Source organism: Crocuta crocuta, unplaced genomic scaffold (assembly GCF_008692635.1).
Source record: "Crocuta crocuta isolate KB4526 unplaced genomic scaffold, BGI_CrCroc_1.0 scaffold213, whole genome shotgun sequence".
In the NCBI taxonomy this organism is placed as follows: domain Eukaryota; kingdom Metazoa; phylum Chordata; class Mammalia; order Carnivora; family Hyaenidae; genus Crocuta; species Crocuta crocuta.
The window spans coordinates 4,642,506-4,664,696 of record NW_027529442.1 but is presented as its reverse complement, the minus strand read 5'-3'; the positions used below and the strand labels follow the sequence as shown (position 1 = coordinate 4,664,696).

The following is a 22,191-nucleotide window of genomic DNA, read 5'->3' as shown; positions in this document are numbered from 1 at the left end:
CTCACAGAAACTAAACTTTCTCAAGCCTGATTCAGTTCATGCGACCCTTACCATGGAACATTTTCTTTTTTTTTTTATTGTTTTTATTTCTAGGAGAGAGAGAGAGAGAGACAGTGTGAGCAGGGGAGGGTCAGAGAGAGAGGAAGTCACAGACTGAAACAGGCTCCAGGCTCGAGCTGGCAGTCAGCACAGAGCCCAACGCGGGGCTCGAACCCACGAACCGTGAGATCATGACCTAAGCGAAAGTCGGACGCTTAACCGACTAAGCCACCCAGGCGCCCCCATGGAACAATTTCAAAGCGTGCACGTTACCAAGTAACTCAATTGATTTCCACCTTCCTTAGCGTTCCATTTGATCCATGTCATTTTCATGATTAAGGAGCCACTCTAGCCTGGTCAGTCGTTAGGACTTTAGCAGGAATCCCAAGCTTGAAGAATGAACTGTGGCCGCCTTGGCCTTTGATTTGTCAAATGTGCCGGGCAGAGTGTCATCCTGTTACTGATTTATGAAGACAGTGGGGCGAAGGAGCTTGGAAATCAGACCCAAATTTGAATCCTGGCTAAGCTCCTTACTCCCGAACAGGTCAAATGGTCATAATCTAGTTGGAACCTCATTCTTTACAGAGTATTTACAAACTTGCCTACTCATCATCACAATCTGTTGTCGCCAAAATCAGTACCCACAGCACTTCTGCCAGTATCCCGGGACACATGTAGAGGGCTGAAAATTTTGAATCGCCCAGTGTGCACATTGCCAGTTGAGGCTGAACAAGGCAGCGCTCTGACTTTGGTTTCACCTCTCATAAAAAAGAAGCACGCTTTTTCTTGTCTATTTAGTGCGACTTGTTTTGCGTTTGTGCTTTTTGTTAGCAATTTAGCTGTAGGAGCTGCCTCTCAGGTTTAGCGCTGGAGTGCTGCCTCATGTTCCTGAGGGCGGGACGGCTGTGAGATGTCTCATGGAGAATATATGTGCCATAGACAATAACAGATCTCTACTCAGCATGCTTTAAAGTGCTGTTGATTGCAAACTCACTGTTAATTAACTATATATATGTAGTTAAGACAAGGTCATAGATTGATCCACTGACAAAAATGTTGTGACCAGAGGCTGGCAGGAATCTAGTCCTGTTTTTCCCCTAGGAACAATGGTTTACTATTCACTACTTGAGTGTTTGCTGTTACTTCATGGAATTTAACTACCATGAATAGCAAGAATTGACTGTACTTGCCTTTCCAAAAGGTAATACCTTATTCACACATCATTCCATTCTTTCTCTGCTGTATTGGGTGTTAGGGTTGCTAACAAATGATTGACTCCTGTTTCTTCCAGGTACATGCAAATTATGCCCATGCAAATTAGGCAGGACCATGTGACTTGCTTTAACCGGTGAAATGCACTCAGATGTCACGTGGTTAACATCCAGATAAAAGAGTTTACATTCTTTTTTAACATTTATTCGTTTTTGAGAGACAGAACGTGAGTAGGAGAGGGGCAGACAGAGGGAGACACAGAATGTGAAGCAGGCTCTGAGTTGTCAGCACAGAGCCCAGCTCAGGGCTCAATCTCACAGACTGTGAGATCATGACCTGAACTGAAGTCAGATGCAGAACCTACTGTTCTACCCAGGTACCCCATTAATGGCATTTAATTGCCAGTGTTCAGCTCCAGTCTTCTGTTTTCTCTGCTGCCATGATTATGGGGCACATATTAATACAGAGCCTGTTACCTTGGTCTCTGGCTACTCATGTCAAAGAATTCGTGTGAGTGAGAAATTAAACTATGGTATGTATAAGAGTTTCATATATAGAATGTATAAGGAACTCCTATAACTCAACAACAAAAACACAATTTAAAAAATAGGCAAGGAACTTGAACACAGCGACTTTTCCAAAGAAGATAAACAAATGGCCAATAAGCACTTGAAAAGATGGTCAACATCATTAGTTATTAGGGGAATGCAAATCAAACCATAGTGAGATACCATTTCATACCTACTAGGATGGCTATAATTCTTTTTTAGGTTTGTTTATTTATTTTGAGAGGAGGGGGGAAGTGCAGAGAGAGAGAGAGAGAGAGAGAGAGAGAATCCCAAGCAGGCTCCACGCTGTCAGTGCCAAGCCCAACTTGGAGCTCAATCTCATGAACCCATGAGATCATGACCTGAGCTAAAATCAAGAGTCGAATACTCAACCAACTGAGCCCCCCAGGTACCCTGGATGGCTATAATTTTTGAAAATGGAAAATAACAAGTGTTGGCAAGGATATGAAGAAATTGGGGCCCTCGCACATGTACTTTGCTGGTGGAAGTGGAAAGTACCACAGCCACTGTGGAAAACAGTTTGACAAGTCCTCAAAAGAGTTAAACATATGATCTAGAAACTCCACTCCTAGGTATATACCCAAAGACCTGGAAGCAGATTCACACAGATACTTTACATTGAAGCATGATTCACAATAGTCAAGAGGTGAAAACAACCCAAGTTTTATCAATAGATGAATGGACATAAACAAAATGTGGTTTATTCATGCAATGCAATAGTAATTCAGCCATAAAAAGTAATGATGTTTGATAGATACACAGTATGAATGAGCCTTGGAAAAATTATGCTAAGTGAAATAAACCAGAAAGGAAAAATATTGTATGATTGCCCTTAGATGAATTATCCATACTGGGTGTATTCATAGAGGCAGAAAATAGTTGAGAGGTTGCAAGAGGCTGGAAGAAGGGAGAAATATGGAATTAATGCTTAATGTAAGGTAGAGAGTTTCTGTTTAGTAGGAGATGAAAACATTGAGGTAATAGATTATTATGTTGGATGTGCAACATTGCAATTGCAATTAATGCCACTGAATTATACACTTTATGATAATTAAAGCGACAAATCTTAAATATTCTTTACCACAATAAGAGCATTAAGAAGAAAAAAGAAATTTAGGTTTATTGATTTATCTTGACAGAGAAGGTGCGTGTGGGAGGAGCAGAGAGAGAGAGGGAGGGAGGGGGAGAGAGAGAATCCCAAGCAGGCTCTACATGGTCACCGCAGAGCCCAATGTGGGTCCTGAACTCAGAAACTGTGAGATCATGACCTGCACTGAATTCAGACGCTTAACCAACTGAGCCACCCAGGTACCCCAAGAAAAAAGGTTTTTTAATTACAAAATGACTGTAGTACACAGCCAATAATNGGGGTCCATGTGCCCCTATGCATCAGCACTCCTGTATGCCTCGGGTAAATTCCTAGCAGTGCTATTACTGGGTTCTAGGGGAGTCTTATTGTTAATTTTTTGAGGAACCTCCACACCGTTTTCCAAAGGGGCTGCACCCGTTTACATTCCCACCAACAGTGTAGGAGGGCACCCGTTTCTCCACATCCTCGCCAGCATCTAGAGCCTCCTGATTTGTTCATTTTAGCCACTCTGACTGGCGTGAGGTGGTATCTTAGTGTGGTTTTGATTTGTATTTCCTTGATGAGAAGGGATGCTGAGCATCGTTTCATGTGTCTGTTAGCCATCACAACCAGTAATATTTTGTTGTTTGTTACAGTTGCATATTCTAGCTCATCCTAACCAAACCTGTGTTCCACTCTGTTTCTCTAAAATAGCAGAGTATAGAACATCCGGAGTTTTATGACCGTATCTAAACTTGAAACTGCAGGCTACAGTATTAGCTTCACTGATCTTTTGGCCTCTCAGAACAGGGAAGACTCAATTCTTGCAGTTGAATCTGTGATACATTTGAGACTTAATGGAGTGGGCAGTGCATCTCAGGCTGAGGATAGCCATAGTGGTTAGAAATATTTGTTTCATAATATATATGGAGCCCCTTAGTTTTCATACTTTTTTGTGGGTTTACAACCATCATTTAATGTGCAGAAATGAAAATGCCTTAAATGAACTGATTCCAAATAATGATCACCAACCTGTATTTTAAAATGGGTTTCCAGGGCACCTGGGTGGCTCAGTCATTTGAGCGTCTGGCTACAGCTCAGGTCATGATCTCGTAGTTGGTGAGTTTGAGCCCCACGTTGCATTCCGTGCTGACAGCTCAGAGCCTGGAGCCTGCTTCAGATTCTGCATCTCCCTCTCTCTGCCCTTCCCCTGCTTGAGCTCTGTTTCCCTCACTCAAAAATAAATAAACATTTTTTTAAAAAGTTTTAAAATTGGTTTCCAGTAGCATCCTGTGGTCACCAAGCTCCTATCTAAGGCAAATTCTTACTCGAATTATAGCATGTGTCCTTAAGCCTCATTTCAGGCAGTTAGAAAGTTAGAATATATTTTAAGATTTCTCTTGTTGATATTTTCTAAATTTTCTTCACAGTGGTTTTGCATGGCACTGGGAGTCTGTACTTTCTAATAATCAAGGAAGAAATGGGCTAATTATGTTGTAGGTCAAGTGTAGAATCCGAAACAATAACTTAATACACAGGAAAGCTGCCATATAGGAAACTCCTGAGGCATCCACCTAGGGAATGAGTAACCCAAAACTCATATATTTACTGGGACATGGTTGCTACATGTCCATCCAGTATAAATGTCTCCTCCTTTCTTACTAACAAAACCTGATTTTATTCTGGGCAGCAGTGTGCTCAACTAAGGGTTACATTTCCTAGTTTCTCTTGTAGCTTGGTCGAGCCAAAAGGTTATAAATAAAAGTTGTATTGTACTTCCAGGAAATCTCCTTAAATGTTATTGATCCATTTGGGAAATAGGTAACGTTCCCCTTGACCTCCCCCATCATCTTGGCTGAAATGTGAATACGATGGCTGGAGCTCCAGCAGCTATTTTGTAACTTGGAGAATAGATGCCACAAACAGGATGGTAGTACAGAAAGACAGAACCTAGATGCTTGATGGTTTTTACAGAATGCCATATTGGCACTAGACCACTCTACTTGGATTTGTTATTACTACCAGCCCATTTGTAATGCAGTGTAAATCTAATCCCCAGTGTTGTTATTTTCAGTAATAATAGTAATCTGACAAATATATATGGCCTTACACTTAATGGTATTTTCCTTCTGCCATCGCCTTTAATCCTCACAATGCTGTGAGGTGAGTATAATTACTTACTCTAGTCTTGGAACTGAATTACTTAGAATTAATTACTCTAGTCTTAGAAACGAAGACACTGAAGCCCAGAGACGCTAGATGACTTGGTCATAGGTGTAGATTTAGCATCTGTCATAGTCAAGGCTCAAACATTAAATATCAAATATAATTTCTCTCTTCTGAGCTGTAGACAAGTATTACCATAGTTAACATTCGAGGGGCTCTCCTGGAAGTGAAGCATCTTTTTTTAAGTGAGAACCACTGATCTACTAGAATACCATTGGCCATTCCCATACTAGCTTTAAAAAAGTAGAGCTTTATTGAGGTTAGAGGTGGGCTTTTTGTTTTTGTTTTTGTTTTTCTTTTTTGTGGATACCTGCAATATTTTTGACTCCCATCGTTTGTAACTTTAGAAGAGAAAGTCAGACACCTGCCAATACGTAAATGACTTTTTAAAAACTGTTCTTTGTTTCTGTATTATGCCCAGCCGTCTAAAAAGGAAACAAGAAAGGAGCAAAATAAAAGGTATATAAAGAGAGGGCATGGTTTTAGGCATGTCTGTGGAAGGCCTATGGAAATGACTAAGAGAGGGAGAACTGTGAATGTTTTGAGGTATGTGCCCACCAGGGGAGATGACGTGGCACAATGTGCTGTTGGCGAGAACCATCAAAGATGGAACTCGGGCTCGCAGCGTGTTTCCAGGCCTTCTACTGCTTTTACCTTTTTAAAGAGCATTTGCCAAAGAAACTGACAATGTAAGTTTCTGACAGTGGTATGATGAAACGACTGACCTCACAAGATCTAGTCGGACAGTTTTCAGGAATTCTAGAAGCCAGTTGTTAAATCCAGCCATTTTTTAATAAAATATCTTTTTTATTTTTATTTCTGTTTTTTTAAGTTGACTTATTTATTTTGAGAAAGAGGGGAGAGCAGGGGAAGAGGAGAGACCGAATCCCAAGCAGGCTCCATACTGTCCGTGCCGAGCCTAACGTGGGGCTCGATCTTATGAACTGAGAGATCAGGACCTCAGCGGAAATCAAGAGTCAGACACTTAACTGACTGAGCCACCCAGGTGCCCCAAATTCAGCCGTTTTTAAAACATAATTGTGTACACTTATATTAAAAACAAAGGTGACAGATACTCAGAACTTATCACTTCATAATTACTTTCCTGTGTTTCACTACTATCTGTGCTCTTGGATTTCTTTCATCTGTTAACATCCATGTGGTGGAAATACCATAGATCATCTACTGCTCTCCATCTCTTCCCAGCCCCAATAGTAGCTCAAAATCACCCACGGCAAGATTGTTTCCACTATGGAAACTGACAAATGTACACCTTTATGGGTTTGATTTATTACTCTTTGAAAGTTTGTAGTGTTTTTGTCTGCCTCTGATGGCTCTTGCATTGTTTTAACTTTGCTTTATGGTCACTTAACATACTTTTCTTATAACTCTACTCGTATATGACTTCCTTCATCCAGGAGGAGTCATACAAATAAGAATCTTATACAAATAAGAATATTTGTATACGTGTCCTTTCCCTGAAAGCTCTAAACAGTTCCTTGCATATAGTAGACTGTCTTTTCTAGAGTGCTGAGGCTGCTATAATGGAATGCCACAGACTGGGTGGCTTCAACAGCAGACATTATTCCTGGACAGTCTTGGGGGCAGGAAATCCAAGATCAAGGTCCCGGCAGGGTTGGTTTCTGGTCAGACATCTCTTCTTGGCCTCTGGATGATTGCCTTCTGGGTATGTCTTCACATGGCCTTCTCTCTCTCTCTCTCCCCCTCCCTCCCTGTGTGTGTGTGTGTGTGTGTGTGTGTTTCTCTCCTGGTGTCTCCTTCTCTTCTTATAAGGACTTTGCTTCTTTCTGGTTACAGCCTCACCCTTCTGACCTCCTTTAAATGGAATCATCTCTTTAAAGTCTCTGTCTCCAAATACAATCATATTGGCGGTTAGGGGTTCATCACATGAATGGGGGGCACAGTTCACTTCAGAACATAACATAGATGTTTGTCACTTCTGCATTTGATTGCCTCAAAGCTAAGAAATAGAGCCTTTATTGTGCCCTGCTTCTGGACCAGTTGCGTTATATCATTTGAGCCACACTGCTGTATGTTAAGGGAAATATTTTCATCCCCATTTTATAGAGGGAGTTACTGACTTTATAAGAGATAAAGTAACTTGCCCAACTATGTACAGATTGGGAGTGTTCAATTCGATATTCAGACCCAAACAATGTGACTCCGAGGCCCAAACACTTACCACTATAGGAAACTACTCTCCTCCCTTTTCCGTACATATGTATGGGTATATTTTGTCTAAAGGCAATATTGAAACGGTTACCAAAAAAAAGTAAGCAACTGCTGGGGAATTTTTAGCAGGGCCTGTATGCAAATGTGTAGACATTCTGCAAAGAATGTTTTGGTCAAATCGGGGAAGGGGAGTCTTTATGTAATTGTAGTTTAAGGGAGAAGTGTTTAAACCCCAGTTCTTTGATTTCTGAGACCTCTTCTTTAAGACAGGATGAAATAACTGTCAGGGAATTCTCCAAACTAAATGAAAAGTATTTCCTAACTAAACAGTGAAGTTTAATGCTCTAAAGAAAAGATTTTAAGAGCTTAAGGGTTTGGAAAGAGAGCGAGTATGTGCAGCTAGCAGGGCCTATAAGCAGAACAGCTCACGTGATTTGGGATTACCAGGAGCTGCGGAGGACTAATGTGATTATTTTCCTTAATTTGAACAAAGTCAGTTCAACTTGAAAGACAGTCCCCGACTCAAATGCAAATGGGTGTTGGTTTGGCTCCTTCCTCTTAAAGAAACAGTCCCTTGGCAGTTACTCCATTCTTCCTTGTGGCCTCTCCTCCATCCCCCCACCCCAGGAATCATAAATGACAAGCAAGTGCTTTGATGGGGTGACAGGGGAGCTGGGAGCCTCACCTGTGTATTCTTTTGCTCCATGTCTGAGTCCCAGTCCTTCGACAAACCGGAAATGCAGAAGGATGAGATTGGAACACAGCATGCATTCACTCAGCAAACATGTGCCGAGTACCTGCTAGGCACAGGACCCTTGTCTGGGGGTATATAGTGAACCAGATCCCGGGTAGTCACATTCTAGAGGAAAGAGAGAGAAAACGAACTAGTTAAGTACGCATCCGCATATGGTAAGTTCGCCGAAGAAAAGCAGGTTAAGGGGTTACCAGTTTCACCACTACTGACATTTTGATCCAGATTTTCCTTTACTGTGGAAGCTATTGTATGCACTGTGGGAGTTTTAGCAGCATCCCTGCCCTCCACCCACTGTATGCCAATAGCACACCATGTTTGCACACGCATACATGCTCACTCCAGTTGTGACACCCAAAAATGTCTCCGGATATTGCTAAATAACCCCGGGTTGGGGGGATCAACATTAGCCCCAGTTGAGCAGCCCTGGTCTCGAGACTAAGAGGTGGGGGGTGATGATTTATTAGGGTAGTCCCCTCTGATGAGGTGACCTTTGAGCAAAGACTAGAGGAAGTGAGGACGAGTGTCACATAAATATCTAGGAGGAAGAATGTTCCTGGCAAAGGGAATAGCTAGTGCAAAGGCCCTGAGGTGAGAGGAATATCAAGGAGGCCATTGGGAGTGGAACCGGACCCTAGGAATATAGTAAGCGATATGATCAGCCACGTGTTAAGGAGGCATGATCATGATCTTTACAGGGAAGACTTTGGCTTTGAATCAGAGAGGAATGGGAAGTCAAGAAAGGTTTGGAGAAGAACAGTGACATGACCTGGTTAATATTCAAATAGGGTTATTCTTGCTGCTGAATAGAGAATCAGCTGCAGAGGAACAAAGGTGAAAGACAGAGTCCGGAAGCAACCATGGCACTCATTCCAGTGAGCTCTTAGTTGTGCCTCAACGGTCCTATAGCAGTGGGGGAAAGTGACTGGATTCTGGGTATGTTTTGAACCTACATCAGACATGGCTTCATGTTTAACCTCATTGGGAGAAGAAAGAAGGGGAGGGTAGTCTTTGAAATATTGAAAATACCTCAAATGAGCTTTAATTTCTGATTTTCGATCCTAATCCTATGGGAGTTGAAGCATGATGGAGGAACTGTGTAGGTATTAGGTATTAGACTGTTACTTCCTACATTACTTCCTGAGTAAACTAATTAAATCTATAACGTGGGGCTCCGAGAGAAAAGGAAAGGAGCGAAACTTGGTACAATTTTACCTCTTAGATGCCACTTAACACCACTTTCCTCCTATTGCTTGGGTAATGAAATTCTGGCAAGTGGGGGCACAGTGAACAAATGGGCCCTCAGAAGCAGCCCATCACCACTCGCTTATAGCTGTAATGCTACCCAGGTGTTCTCCAGGCCTCCATTTCAGAGCTCATGAGCACTTGTCGTAAAAGCCACCATGTGCCGTGGATTCAAGCGGCACCTCTCCCTTCCATAGCACCTGCCTTCCGAGACCTCAGCCATTTTCTAGATATTGCCTCCCTGAATTGAGGTAGATTAACGGAGGTTCTAAGCTTCTCAAACTGCAGGAGAGGGAAAATAAGAAATATAGGTCCAGTCTCCTAGTTAGTCTCTGGGTTAAGATGGGCTTTTATAAAGCCCTTCAAGTATGTCAGCCCACATCAGAGATTACACGTCAGGCGTTTTTGCCTTCACCTTGTGGAGTCAGGTCTGCCTTCCTCTTAAGTCGGTGGTTCTCTTGATGTGGAGTGAGGTACTTATTAAGAATTCTGGGCTTTTTCAGACCCTGAAGAATGAAAATGGGGATAATGTTGAATGAGGGCCTCCAGTGATTCTGCAGTATGCTAACATTGGAGAACCAGGGCTATATCATTTTAAAAATGGCAGTCCGTTCCTAGTAACTGAGACTGTAAATAAAGAAATCATTTCTGGGGCGCCTGGGTGGCTCAGTAGGTTGAACTTCTGACTTTGGCTTAGGTCATGATCTCACAGTTCATGAGTTTGAGCCCCATATCAGGCTCTGCGCTGACAACGTGGAGCCTGCTTAGAATTCTCTCTCTCTCTCTCTCTCGCCCCTCCCCTGTTCGTGCTCACTCGCTCTCTCTCTCTCTCTCTCTCTCTCTCTCTCCCCCAAGATATATAAACTTTAAATTTTTTTTAAAAAAAGTCATTTCTTTCTCTCATTGGTAAAAGAAGTTCGGAGATAGGCAGTCCAGAGCTGTTAGGGTGTTCCATGGTATGATAAAGAGCTTCATGGTGCAAAATGGCTGCTGGAGCTCTAGCCATTGTTTTTACATTCCAGACAGGAAACTCCAAGTAGGGGGGATGTGCAAAAAAGACCTTTGCCAACTGCTTGGCCTCTTTTAAAAGAGCTCTCCTAGGAGTCACCAGCTATGTGTCATTGGCTAGAATTTATTTGCATGGCCACTCATAGCTATCAGGGAGTTGCAAAAATATTATTCTAAGTTGGGCATATTGTTGCTTTAAGTAAAATTTTTGATATTCTTATTAAGGAAGAAAAGGAAAATGAATGTGGGTAGACAGCCCTCTCTGCCATAACTCCCTTAGACCATCATTCCATGGGGTTGTGAAAGACAGTTTAATTCGGGTTACATCACTTCTTCACTATTGCCTTTTCATTTTGGACTATATGTTGGTTATTTTATGGAGAACACCAAAGGAAAATGTGTTCATCATACACGTGGTCAGTCATACTTCCTGGGAATCTACTCTGTTTTTTTCCGTTTTTTCCCATCGATCTGCCAGTCTCTTTTTTCCTTGATAAAGGCCAAGAATCCACACACACACAAAAAGGGGGGTGGGGGGGAGAAGATGAGGAAGCCAACTCCAAAATTGGCTTTTCCACCTTATAGCCCCATCTAATGTGATGCTCAGTCTAATGAGTACAATGTACCAACCTCCAGGGTGTGGAGAGGGTCTGTGAGATAACCGTGTATAAAAACACATTGCCCGTCAGAGCCACTAAATAAGTAAATAAATACATTCACTGACCCCTTCCTTCATCTAGATGGTAAGCGATAGTTGAATCTAAGATCAACCAAGAATATCTGACTTCTTTGTTGGGTTCTCACTCTTAAGAAAACCTGGATACTTTGGATACGGAAAATGTCCTGCCCCAAAATGTGAGCACTTGGCCCTTAGAATCTCTCATCCTCGCCAGAGCTGGTGGTATCCCTCTTCTTCGGCATATAAGCATATAGGTAGGCGTGGCAAGAGTCACCTGCAAAATTATGTCATACTAGACAAGTTCTCTCCCCTCTTCTGGGCCTCCTTGGTCTCTTTGAGAGCAGAGGAATATCCTCATTTACCCGACAGCCTCATGAGGTTGGCTGTTGAGGGAAAACAGTCGCATGGCTCCACAACTCTCAAAATGTGCTCCCTGGCCCACCAGCAAGGGCATCACATGAGATGGGGGTTATACACATGGAAACCATCGGCACCCACCCCAGTCCTGCCGAGTCAGAAATCTATGTTTTAATAAGCCTTCCAGGTGGTTCTGGTGCCAGCCAAAATTTGGGAACCACCGCTCTACATTAAGCACTTTGCACGCTTTGTCTTTTTTCAATTAGCACACTTTTCTCTCCAACGGGGAGTCATTTGACTCCCTCCCTTCTGTCTCTGCCCAAGCAGAAATGCTGTGAAATGTGCAGCTCCTTCTAACAAACCCAATCTTTCAAACTGGGCGAGGCCTTGCTTTGTAGATTTTATTTGCACACTGACTAAAGCTCTTACAATCCATCTTGACAGAGGCTGAAATTATTGCCAAACCTCACAGTTGGGAGTGACACCTTAAATAAAGGCCTTCAGCGATTTCATTTTCATGAGCCAGTTGATTGTGTTCAAAGTGCTTTTATTTGGGGGAAGCGTACCTCGTACACCTCAACCCAGGGCAGTAGCACAAGGCATATCTACCTGAGTGATGAACAAGTGGAACAAAGTTTCTAGCACAGCCCACAGTCCCGCTTTCGGAGAGCGATACTCCATACACCCAGGAGGAAAAAGTGATCACCATACCAGGGAATAGCTTGGTAATGGCCCTTGTTGACAAAATTCTATTGGGTTTGATTATATACTCGTGAAAATTAACAAGGGAAACATGGTTGGATGAAAATGAGCAATCTCCAGTGTTTTCAGGGGCGGTGCCAGATTTAATTTTTGCACTGCCAGAAAGTAGACTAAATATTTTCCCCTCACCGTTGGTTTGCTCAGTGTTTGTTTTGGGCTACACAGGAGTTTTACTCTGGAGGATGCCGGAGGGAACTCGAGGCAGCAGTTCTGTGTGCAGCCGGAGACAGACTGGGAATGAAGAGAGGCATTTCTCCATCATTCCCATCACTGTTGCTCAAGGAAGAGCTTGGAAGATCCAGCTCTTGAACACCAGGAGGGGACACGGAAGCCGAGTGGTAGAAGGACCCCTGAAAGGAATTGAAGGACCAGCTCATTCCCCTTCCTCAGAGCAAGCCCATCGCCTACCACGTGACCGGGGGAGGCTTTGCGAGGTTGTTAATTAGTATTAGCTGCCCTGCTGTGATCATGGTGCATTGTCCTAGCTAAGTTTTTAAGTCATCCGCCGAGCTGTCGACTGCCTTCTGAGAAATTATTTTTAGTACATTCTGTATTCAAAGAATTACTGAATGCTGGTAGAAAGGACACCTTTTCAGCAGTGGTGATCAGTGGGCTTGAAATAGAAAAGGCAACACGAGATTCCCAGCCAGGGGAGATAGAGCGGTGTTCTCAAGGAGCAGTCACGGCCTCTGTTGACCTTGGAATTCTAAGTCTTTGGGATGGATGTCGGCACATCCAGGTGTTTGTTGAGCCCACCGTCTCTGGGCTTCTCCAGCCACGGCCGCCTCTGCTTCTGCCCCGGCCCAACTCCTTTGTCTCCAGTCTTGAAGCAGGGTGGAACTTCTCCAATCCAGTCTGCAGGTGTGGACCTGGCACAAGGCGGGGTAAGCAGGGTCCTTCCCCGGCGATTTCGACATTGAGCAAAGTGAGTCAGTCTAGGATGGACTCAAAATGAGGTTGAATTTACACAGGCTATGGGAAGCCTTAAAATTGGAGAAGCCCAGGGACCGATCTGCAGGAGAAGGAGACTAGAGCAGAGCTCAGAGGACGCTGGGCATAGAGAGGGATGAGAACCCCTCGCCAGGTGCCTTCCGGGTGGGGGTTCCAGTTCCTCATGAGGCCCTGCTACACCGCTGGGTTTCTCCAGAGAACATCACATCATCACAGTAATTTGCGTCTTTTTCCCTCCGAAATCAAACCAGCTTAAATAGTATTTTCCCCCTTGTAGCCTTCTTTCTTAGACTAAGGTACCTGGGGGCCTCGGGGTGTGGTCTCACTCTGCAAGCTAACAGTGTTGCCGTACCTCTGCAAATGGAAAAGAGAGGCCAGGAAAACCTGGAATGTTCCCTTTGGAGCATGTGGGCTGCATACCAGACTCCCCACTATGTATTCATGTTATTTATTGTTTTGAGAGCCAAGTACCCAGCCTTCATGCTCATTTAATTGCCATGCTCTGTGATAAGGATTCTCAGAGGTCAGGAGCACAGAGATGAGAAGTGACAGAGCCACGCAGGAGGGCTCAGATCTGCCTGGCCAAGCTGCAGAAGAGGCGGGGAAGGGGCGCCTGGGTGGCTCAGTCGGTTGGGTGTCGGACTTCGGCTCAGGTCATGATCTCACAGTTCGTGGGTTCGAGCCCTACGTTGGGCTCTGTCTGTGCTGGCAGCTTGGAGCCTGGAGCCTGCTTTGGATTCCGTGTCTCCATCTCTCTCTGCTTTTCCCCTACTCGTGCTCTCTCTCTCTCTCAAAAATAAATAAACATTAAAAATTTTTGAGCAAAAAAAAAAGCAGGGAAGATTCCAGTTGGGGTCAGCCTTGGACAGGATCTGCAAAGGCTCAGCTCAAGGGGTCACAGTCACAGGGGCTCTCAAGGATGCCTGGGCTCTGGGCAGTGAAGAGGGGCATGTGAGCAATGAGGGGCAATTCAGGAGACGCTCCATCAAGCTCAGATTGGACTGATATCAAGCATCCACTGTGATTCCTTTCTTATTACCGTCTCTCCCTAAGGTTCTGTCTTCAGGGTAGGATTTGTGAAAATGTCAAAGGGATACTGCAGCAAAGGCTTTGCTCCAAGCATCCTCTTGATGTGGGAGGTAGGGCCCCTTCCCCAAGACACAGGCCTCTCCTTTCTGCTTGCACTTACCTGCTATAGTGTCTGGTGCACGGATTCCTCTGAGCACAGAATGGTGTGCCAATCTCTGATGGGCCCGTGGCCAGCTCCTAATCCCAAATAACTAGTGATCCGGGCTTTCATTGCTTCTCAGAGAGAACGCCGGTAACCTGTGGGCTGCTTTCAAAACCCAGAGCCCTTCCTTCCCTTCCAGAATGTGGCTTCCTTCCAGGTCGCTCTAGACAAGGCGTTGCAGGGCCCTGCCTCGAGGAACCACCCAGTCTGTGACAAGCTGGCTGTATAGTTGCCCTTTGGGTTTGCCGAAGACTGTGATAGTCACCCATGCTGGTGAATGGTTACAACCGTTTTTTATGAAAATAAAGGTGGTTCTCACCTTCAAGGCCTTATTCCCATCCCTACCCACACCCCGTGCTTTAACAGCTATGATTTACTTTCTGGAGATCAAAGTAGACGGAGCTTTTTAACTCTTTGCCCAGCATTCCCCAAACATAGTTTCGTGTCCAGTACTCCCTAAACTCAAGGGAATTAGACCAAGTTTGTGGGGTGGAACAAACAGAATGAATTTAGGACAAATAGGATGAATTTAGAGCCACACGTCTTGTGTCTTCTCTGTCTTGTTGAATGAATGCCTTGTTTCGCAAGAGCTGGTTGTGATGCTAGGAGATAGTGGAAAAGAATTTTCCATGATGTCATCTGAGCCTGTGAGGTTTTTTTTTGTTTGTTTTTTTTTTTTTTTTTTTTTTGCTTCTCCTATATAATAGCATACCTTCTGTTTTGGGCAGTTTTTTCTTACCCTAGCTTTGCATACAGCAGGAGAGTAGAATGTCTATCCCCCCCCACCCCCCCCGGGGAAATTTAGATGTTTACCCAAGTCTTTGTTAGAGTTGAATGAGCCTCAGAAAGTGCAAGAATGTGTCCTAACAGTTTTAAAGAGGGGCATTCTAGGATGTGCAAAAATACTCATGTTAATGACAATTGTTAATTACATACTCAGTATCCCAGATTTCGTGACTCTGTTTTCTGACAGACGTGAGCTACTGCCTGCCCTTACAAAGCGCTCAAAACCTAGAGGGCTTTTCACGTAGGAGGAGGCTGAGGGACCCAGCAGCTCGCCAAGTGCCAGAGTCTTGCTCTGGCCCCGGTGTGAGGCAGGCACTGACACATCCCTTTGGCTAGGGAGGCGCATGCCGGAGACGCACAGGGAAAATGGTAAAGTTGCTCTCTGGAGGTGGGGGGGCCTGACGACAAAGCCCTGCCAGCGTCTCTGCCGAATTCCCTTCTTCTAGGAAAGTTTGCTGGCTTTGTTTTTCCCCTTGCAAGAGTGGGAGAGCCCCAAGGGAGGGGTGATTTGCCCCACTCTTTCTCCAAGGATGAGTCTGCCTGCTTGCAGTGAGAAGCGCATATGCTGTTGAGTCTCAGAAGGGTGGAAACAGCGGGAAGTAGGCTGTGTCCTGCTGCCGGAATGAGCTTCCCAGGCAGGGGGACTGGGCAGGTGGTTTGAGTAGTGGGCGTGTAAAGTGATCCCTGTCTTTCCATCCCTCAGGTTCACCAGTACTATAGCTGTCTCCCAGAAGAGAAGGTTCCTTATGTCAACAGTCCTGGAGAGAAACTTCGAATCAAGCAGCTCTTACACCAGCTGCCACCACATGACAATGAGGTAAGGGGCTCGCGGGGGCCTTAGGAAGACTGTTCGTGGACGCTCCTGTGAACTGTCACCTTCTTCATAATCAACATGCTGTGATCAGTCAGATCTCCAAGAAAAACTCGGGTGCATTCGTTGTAGGCTTTAGCTTCCTTAATTAGGGCCAAGAGAAACTGCCCGACACTTTCTGGAGAGAGCTACGAAAAGCAGATCTCATTACGGACTGGATTTGCCTCTCGGCCTGGCACTGCTAGCTAAGTGTGGGGTAACCAGGGAGCCCTAAAAGTTAAAAGCTCAAGTCCAGGTTTTCTTAGTTGAATATGCTGGTTGCTGGAGTCTCTTAGCTGATTGCAATTCGCTGGGCCAGTTCAACCCCGGCACAAACCCTGAGATTCTCTGGAATTTTCAGCAGCGTTTCATGTTAAATGAGCGTGCGAGTTTTCCACGTTATGCTGCCATAGAAATCACATGTCCAGATTTGCAGCTCTTGAACGTCTGTGTTTTTCTCGTTGAAAGGCCATCTTGCTGGGTCACCATTTATACACGTGGAAGAATGGCTTGCAGGGCTGTTCTTTTTTTCTGAACCCAGACACCGGATGCTGTAAGCAGACCTTTCTTAGCTCCGAAGTCCGATTGCTCATAAAGGGAAATACGTGACTATGCCTTTAAAAGTTCATCCTGCTTGAGGGGTTTAGGTTTATAAACTAGAAATTAATTTTCAGTATCTTGTTTTTAAAAATAGTCCTCATCCAGAATGGACTTGTCCGCCTCACTCTGACTGTATTTGAAACAATAACATAATTTTACACTGAAAGGAGAAATAGCTCCTTTAGGGAGCTGGACCCCAGCTTTCTACTGAGGGGTCTCACCCACAAGAGGATCTCCGGGGAAGGGAGTAGCTACTACTTTATTGTTTATATTCCCATATTTGGATCAAAAGGGATCATTCAGATGCCTCAAAAATAAACGTGAGTAAGTGAAGCAAAAGCTTAAAAAACTGAAGCATGTCCCTAGAAAGAGAGCCAGTTTTCTGGGCTCATTGGACTTCATAAAACAAATAGAAACATTGTTTCCTCTTTCAAAGCTGAGCGTTAAGCCCTGTAACCTGATGCCCAGGTAACTGATTTGAAAGTGAAAATGCGGGTTTTTACAAGCAGGAGAGGTGTGCCTTTCTTTAAAAGCACATCCATAAAATGTCAGCAGTGTTACCATATATTCTGGGCTGTTCGGGTCACCGCAGTGTCCTCGGAGCCATCCACAGGACTTTTTTTTTTACTCTTTTTTTTTTTTTTTTTACTTGATAGAGCAAGGCTCTCTGTTTTCTGCTGTTAATGATTGATCCCATTTACAGTCAACTGTAGCTTCATGAAAAGAAACCATTCAAATTCTTTCTTCCTTTTGGTAAGATTTCCTTACACGTGACCCGGAGGGGGCAGATTTTGCCCATTTGACATGGCCCTTTGGAGGACAAAGAGTGATTCTGAAGTCAATATTTGATCATTTGTCTTCCGCCCAGATGAAACAGTTGAGATAATACAGAGGCGCTGGTTTTCCAATTAGGGTGTAGCTGTCTTGATTCACGAATTTCTCTCGAACCATCATAGAACCCACCATCTGAGCATTTCACCCACCGTTTCTTGATGTTCCCATTTCTCAAAAGTCAGACAGCTGGCGGAATTAGTTCCATGGATCCCAAAGGGTGACAGACACACACCTTTGGGTGCTACACAGACATGGCGGTGACTGAAAAGGGAACCAGGTAACGAGAGAGTCCCTCTATGAAAGTGTACTTCACTCCTTGTGACTGAGCAGTTGAATAGCACTGGGGAATTCAGTCTGGGCTATTCGTTTCCTTACATCTCTCCAATTCCTGCCAGTCTTTACTTGTAAGTGACTGCATTACAAGTCTCTGCTTTAGGGTCTCCCACAAGCAGAAGTAGCTAGAATCCAACAACACACTTTCATTCTTGCACTGTTTAGTTTTAGGGTCACCTTCTGATTTTGGTAGGTAATACTGACTTTTAATTTGTAGTCATAATATACATTATTTTTTTAATGTATTCAAGTTAAAAAAAAAACCCTGAGTTTGTTTTAAAAACAGTATTAAGAGGGGCGCCTGAGTGGCTTAGTCAGTTAAGCGTCCGACTTTCGCTTAGGTCATGATCTCGCAGTTCGTGGGTTCGAGCCCCGCGTCGGGCTCTGCGCTGACTGCCAGCTCAGAGCCTGGAGCCTGTTTCAGAGTCTGTGACTCCCTCTCTCTCTGACCCTCCCCTGCTCATGCTGTCTCTCTCTCTCTCTCTCTCTCTCTCTCTCTCCTAGAAATAAATAAAAATATTTACAAAAAAAAAAACAGTATTAAGTAAGTAATAGTTCAGGACCAAGGCAGAATTCCCATTATGTGTGTTAATAAGGGGAGAGCCTGGGAAATGGTGGATTTGAGTGTCTGCAAGTGTCCCTTCCTTCATTCTGTGAGTTTCTGTATTTAACGAGAAGGAGGATTGCTGATGCAAGTTGATGGATTAGCCACAGCCCAGTGGGCAGCCATTTTCCCTCCAGCACACGGGAAATCACGCAGGGCCTTCCGTGAAGCAGCAGCCATACCTCTGGTCCAACTCCTTAGCCTCAAGCTTTTGGTTTGGTTCTCCATTTTTGCAAAATAAGATGTGGGAACAGAAGTTGTGAGCTGCTCTGGCTTGCTAGCGTGGAGCCATCCATGGGTTCAAGGATCACTCACGTGGGCACATGGAGGTGACGATATTGGGACCCTACAAATCCATTTGAAGAGTCACTGCATTCTTAAAGAAGGAAAATGTCCTTGATGTTGAATAGCACCAGAGCTGTCCCACGTGATGTGGATCTTAGTGTGACTGAGAGCAGGACAGTAAGGATGAGGAACAGTTCCAGACCTTTAGCCTACTCATGACGTGGACTCTGGGGTTTGGTGCCTCTCACTGTCTGCTATCTTAGGTAGAGACTCCCTTTAAATGGCCCCGAGCCTTCTGATGGGACCGTGCAGACCAGAGCTGTACAGCAGAATGGGAGGGTGTTTAACGAGAAAACTCTGGGGCATGGGCTTCAGAAGTGCCACAGAGCAAGGGCGACAGCCACCATGCCACTCTCTGTGTATGTTCAGGTTCGATATTGCAACTCCCTGGATGAGGAAGAGAAGAGGGAGCTAAAGCTCTTCAGCAACCAGCGGAAACGGGAAAACCTGGGACGAGGGAATGTCAGGCCCTTCCCAGTCACGATGACAGGAGCTATTTGTGAACAGGTGAGTGTGGAATCCAGGGAGGGAGGAGGGATCGCTCGGGCCTCCTTGCATGTGTCCATATGTCCAACAGTTCTTTTATTGAGCGCCTACTGTGTGTCACCCGCACAGGTCTAGCTCTTGGGGATACAGCGGCAAAGGACTTGAAAGCTTGGTTTTGCCCTTGTGAGGGGTTTCAATTCTAGGGGAAGAAGTCAAACAATAAAATAAAGAAAAGAAAAAATACAGCGGGGAAGGAGGCTTCAGACACTGTGGCTCTGAGGAGGTTGTAGCTTTCAAGATGGCGGCTGCACCAGCAGCCGCTTGGAACGGGGCTTCTGGGCAGAGGTTCCCAGGAACTGAGGGAGGGGGTTCTGCATCTCAGTAGGTGGAGGAAACAGGCAACTCAAAGGCTTTGAGGCATTTATTTTTTTAAATGTTTATTTATTTTGAGAGAGGGACAGCACAAGTTGGAGAGGAGCCGAGAGAAAGAGGGAGACAGAGAATCCCAAGGAGGCTCTGTGCTGATGCCGACGCAGGGCTCAAGCCCACAAAACTGCGAGATCATGACCTGCGCCTAAACCAAGAGTCAAACACTCAACCAACTCAACCACCCAGGCGCCCCTTGGCTGGAGCATTTCTGTTGTGCTCGAGGGACAGCAGAGTTGGCCATTGGGGGATGGCAGAGGGAGCAAAGAGAGCGAAGTAGCAGGTGAAATGAGAGTTCAGGGAGTGCCAGCGGTCTAAGCCATTGGAAGGAGATGGGGAGTCGTTTGAAGGATGTAAGCAGAGGAAAGAAGACATGAGGCATTTCTACTTTCAAACGAGTCCCTTAGAAAATGGCATTTGGACCATGGGTTCATCCCAGGCCCATTTAAAGCGCTGGTGAATGGTCATCTCCTTGGGTTTGAGGTTCTTCAGCTAAATGCACACAGTGCCCTGCATTCTCCCTGGGACCTCACTGAATTGAAGAGCGTAGGTGTGTTTTTTCTCCTCCTCTTCCGCAGGGTGCTCAGGGCATGCTGGTGCAGGGTTTTATTTTTCTATTTTTTATTTTTTAAATTTTTTTTAATTTTTTTTTTCTAGGAGAGAGAGAGAGAGACAGCGTGAGCAGGGGAGGGTCAGAGAGAGAGGGAGACACAGACTCCGAAATAGGTTCCAGGCTCTGCGCTGGCAGTCAGCACAGAGCCCGACGCGGGGCTCGAACCCACGAACCGTGAGATCATGACCTAAGCGAAAGTCGGACGCTTAACTGACTATGCCACCCAGGTGCCCCAATTTTTGTGGTGCAGGGTTTTAAAGAGAGAAAGGTGGAAATGCAAACTCCCTGTGTTCTTCCTGCCCCTCCTCTTGGCCATAGAGGCTTCTGGTGCTGATCGTCCTCTTCAGCCCTGGTCTTTGGTTCTGCTGCCCTTTGAAAAAGCCTTAGTTAAATCCTTAAGCTCTTAAGGAAACCGTTCAGGTGCTGGAGATGCATGAGCTAGGTCAATGGAAGAGAAAGCAAGATACTACTTCAGGGGAGTGGGTGCCATTTGACTGTGCCCTTTCTTGAGATTTCAGAGGGACGGTGTGAGAAGTTTCATGTGGGTGAAATGGAGGTGCTTCTTAATAGGGGAGAGGACCAGAGATTTGGCAACGGAGTTTTCACCCTTGATATACAAGTGGTCACTGGTTAAGATGTGAGATTCAGGGACACCTGGGTGGCTCAGTCAGTTAAGTGTCCATCTTTGGCTTAGGTCATGATTTCATGGTTTGTGAGTTCAAGCCCTGCTGCGGGCTCTCTGCTGTCAGCACGGAGTCTGCTTCAGATCCTCTGTCCCCCTTTCTCTTTGCCCTGCCCCAACTCTCTCTCTCCCCCCCTCTCTCTCTCTCTCAAAATAAATAAATAAAACTTAAAAAAAAAAAAAAAGATGTGAGATTCATTGTCCCCAGATCCAGAATTTTGCTGCTCTGAGGTCAGCCCGCTGGAAACAGCCCAGCTGGGCTCTCCTAAGGAGAAGGGAAGGTTGAGCATTTCATGGGCAGGTGTCAAAAGTAGTACAAAATAGTGACAAGAACATGGAGGCAGAAAGACAAGATTGACTCCTCTTCCTGCCAGATGACCTTGACCATGTTATTTTTCCTCCATTTGTCATCTGCAAAATAGAGGTGACGAATGCCTACAGTGTGGGATTAGGGTGAAGATTACATGAGATTCTGTATTGTTAATGCAATTAACCAAAGCCATTACACTGAGGTGTCTCTAATACCTTTGTCGCCTACCTAAGCAAACCAAAGCCTAAGCCAAAGACCATGCCTTAGTAGTGAGAAAATGACACTTCAGCCGGCCAGTCACCAGCAGGCAACTAGGCTTCCTCAAATAGAGCAACCCCTTAAGCTACAGCCAATCAAATAATTTCCTTTCTTTGCATCCCTGTCTTCTCTGCAGAACTTTTCTCCTCTAATTCCAGGTAGGTGGAGCCCTCCTAACCACCTTCAGTTTGGTACTGCCCAATTTAAATCTATATTTGCTCAAATAAACTCTTGAAAGTTTAGCTTCAGTTTATCTTTTATCACTATGATTATTCCAGGTCGATTAATGTTTAAAAAAGCATGGGTAGTTCCTTCCGTAACATGGTGTCTTCCTTTTGTCTGGCCACTTCCACGAATGAGCTCCCAGGCCCTGTTCTGCTGGACCTTTACTTTATTTTCTGAGAAACATTTCAACCTATATGATGGCCATGGTGTGGGAAAGATGTAGAGGTAGCTTTTCTGCTCTTTAGACATTGTGCCCGGAGCTCAGGCACTCATGTGGGGCCATCCAGAGGGACCCTCAGGCGTGAACCTCATGGCCATCGCCATAGTCAGCAGAGAACCTCTCGCTGGATCCACCGCCTCACACTTTACTCCCGCTTGAAAGCCCCATCCTGAGCCGCAATGTGTGGATTATCAGGGCTGCTGCCTCGATCCTTTCTGCGTAGGGGAAGGAACTTTGGAACATGAGCGAGAAGACAGGGGAGCGGGAGAGAAGGAAGCCCTTTGCATAGTCTGGCATTAGCAGTACCTTGTCAGTCAAGACCAGGTA

The 22,191-nt window shown here is 45.0% G+C and overlaps 1 protein-coding gene across 2 annotated transcripts in view; it reads left to right on the top strand.

Moving 5' to 3' along the window:
* The window catches only part of PRICKLE2 (prickle planar cell polarity protein 2), a 329,276-nt gene that overhangs the window by 255,283 nt on the left and 51,802 nt on the right, over positions 1 to 22,191 (top strand). The window contains exons 4-6 of one of the 2 annotated variants that reach the window (XM_077760257.1): positions 15,782 to 15,895; positions 19,014 to 19,157; positions 19,782 to 19,791. In XM_077760257.1, the coding sequence (XP_077616383.1) occupies positions 15,782 to 15,895; positions 19,014 to 19,157; positions 19,782 to 19,791 (268 nt within the window). The remainder of the gene's footprint in view (positions 1 to 15,781; positions 15,896 to 19,013; positions 19,158 to 19,781; positions 19,792 to 22,191) is intronic. The other variant, XM_077760258.1, reaches the window with a different exon arrangement.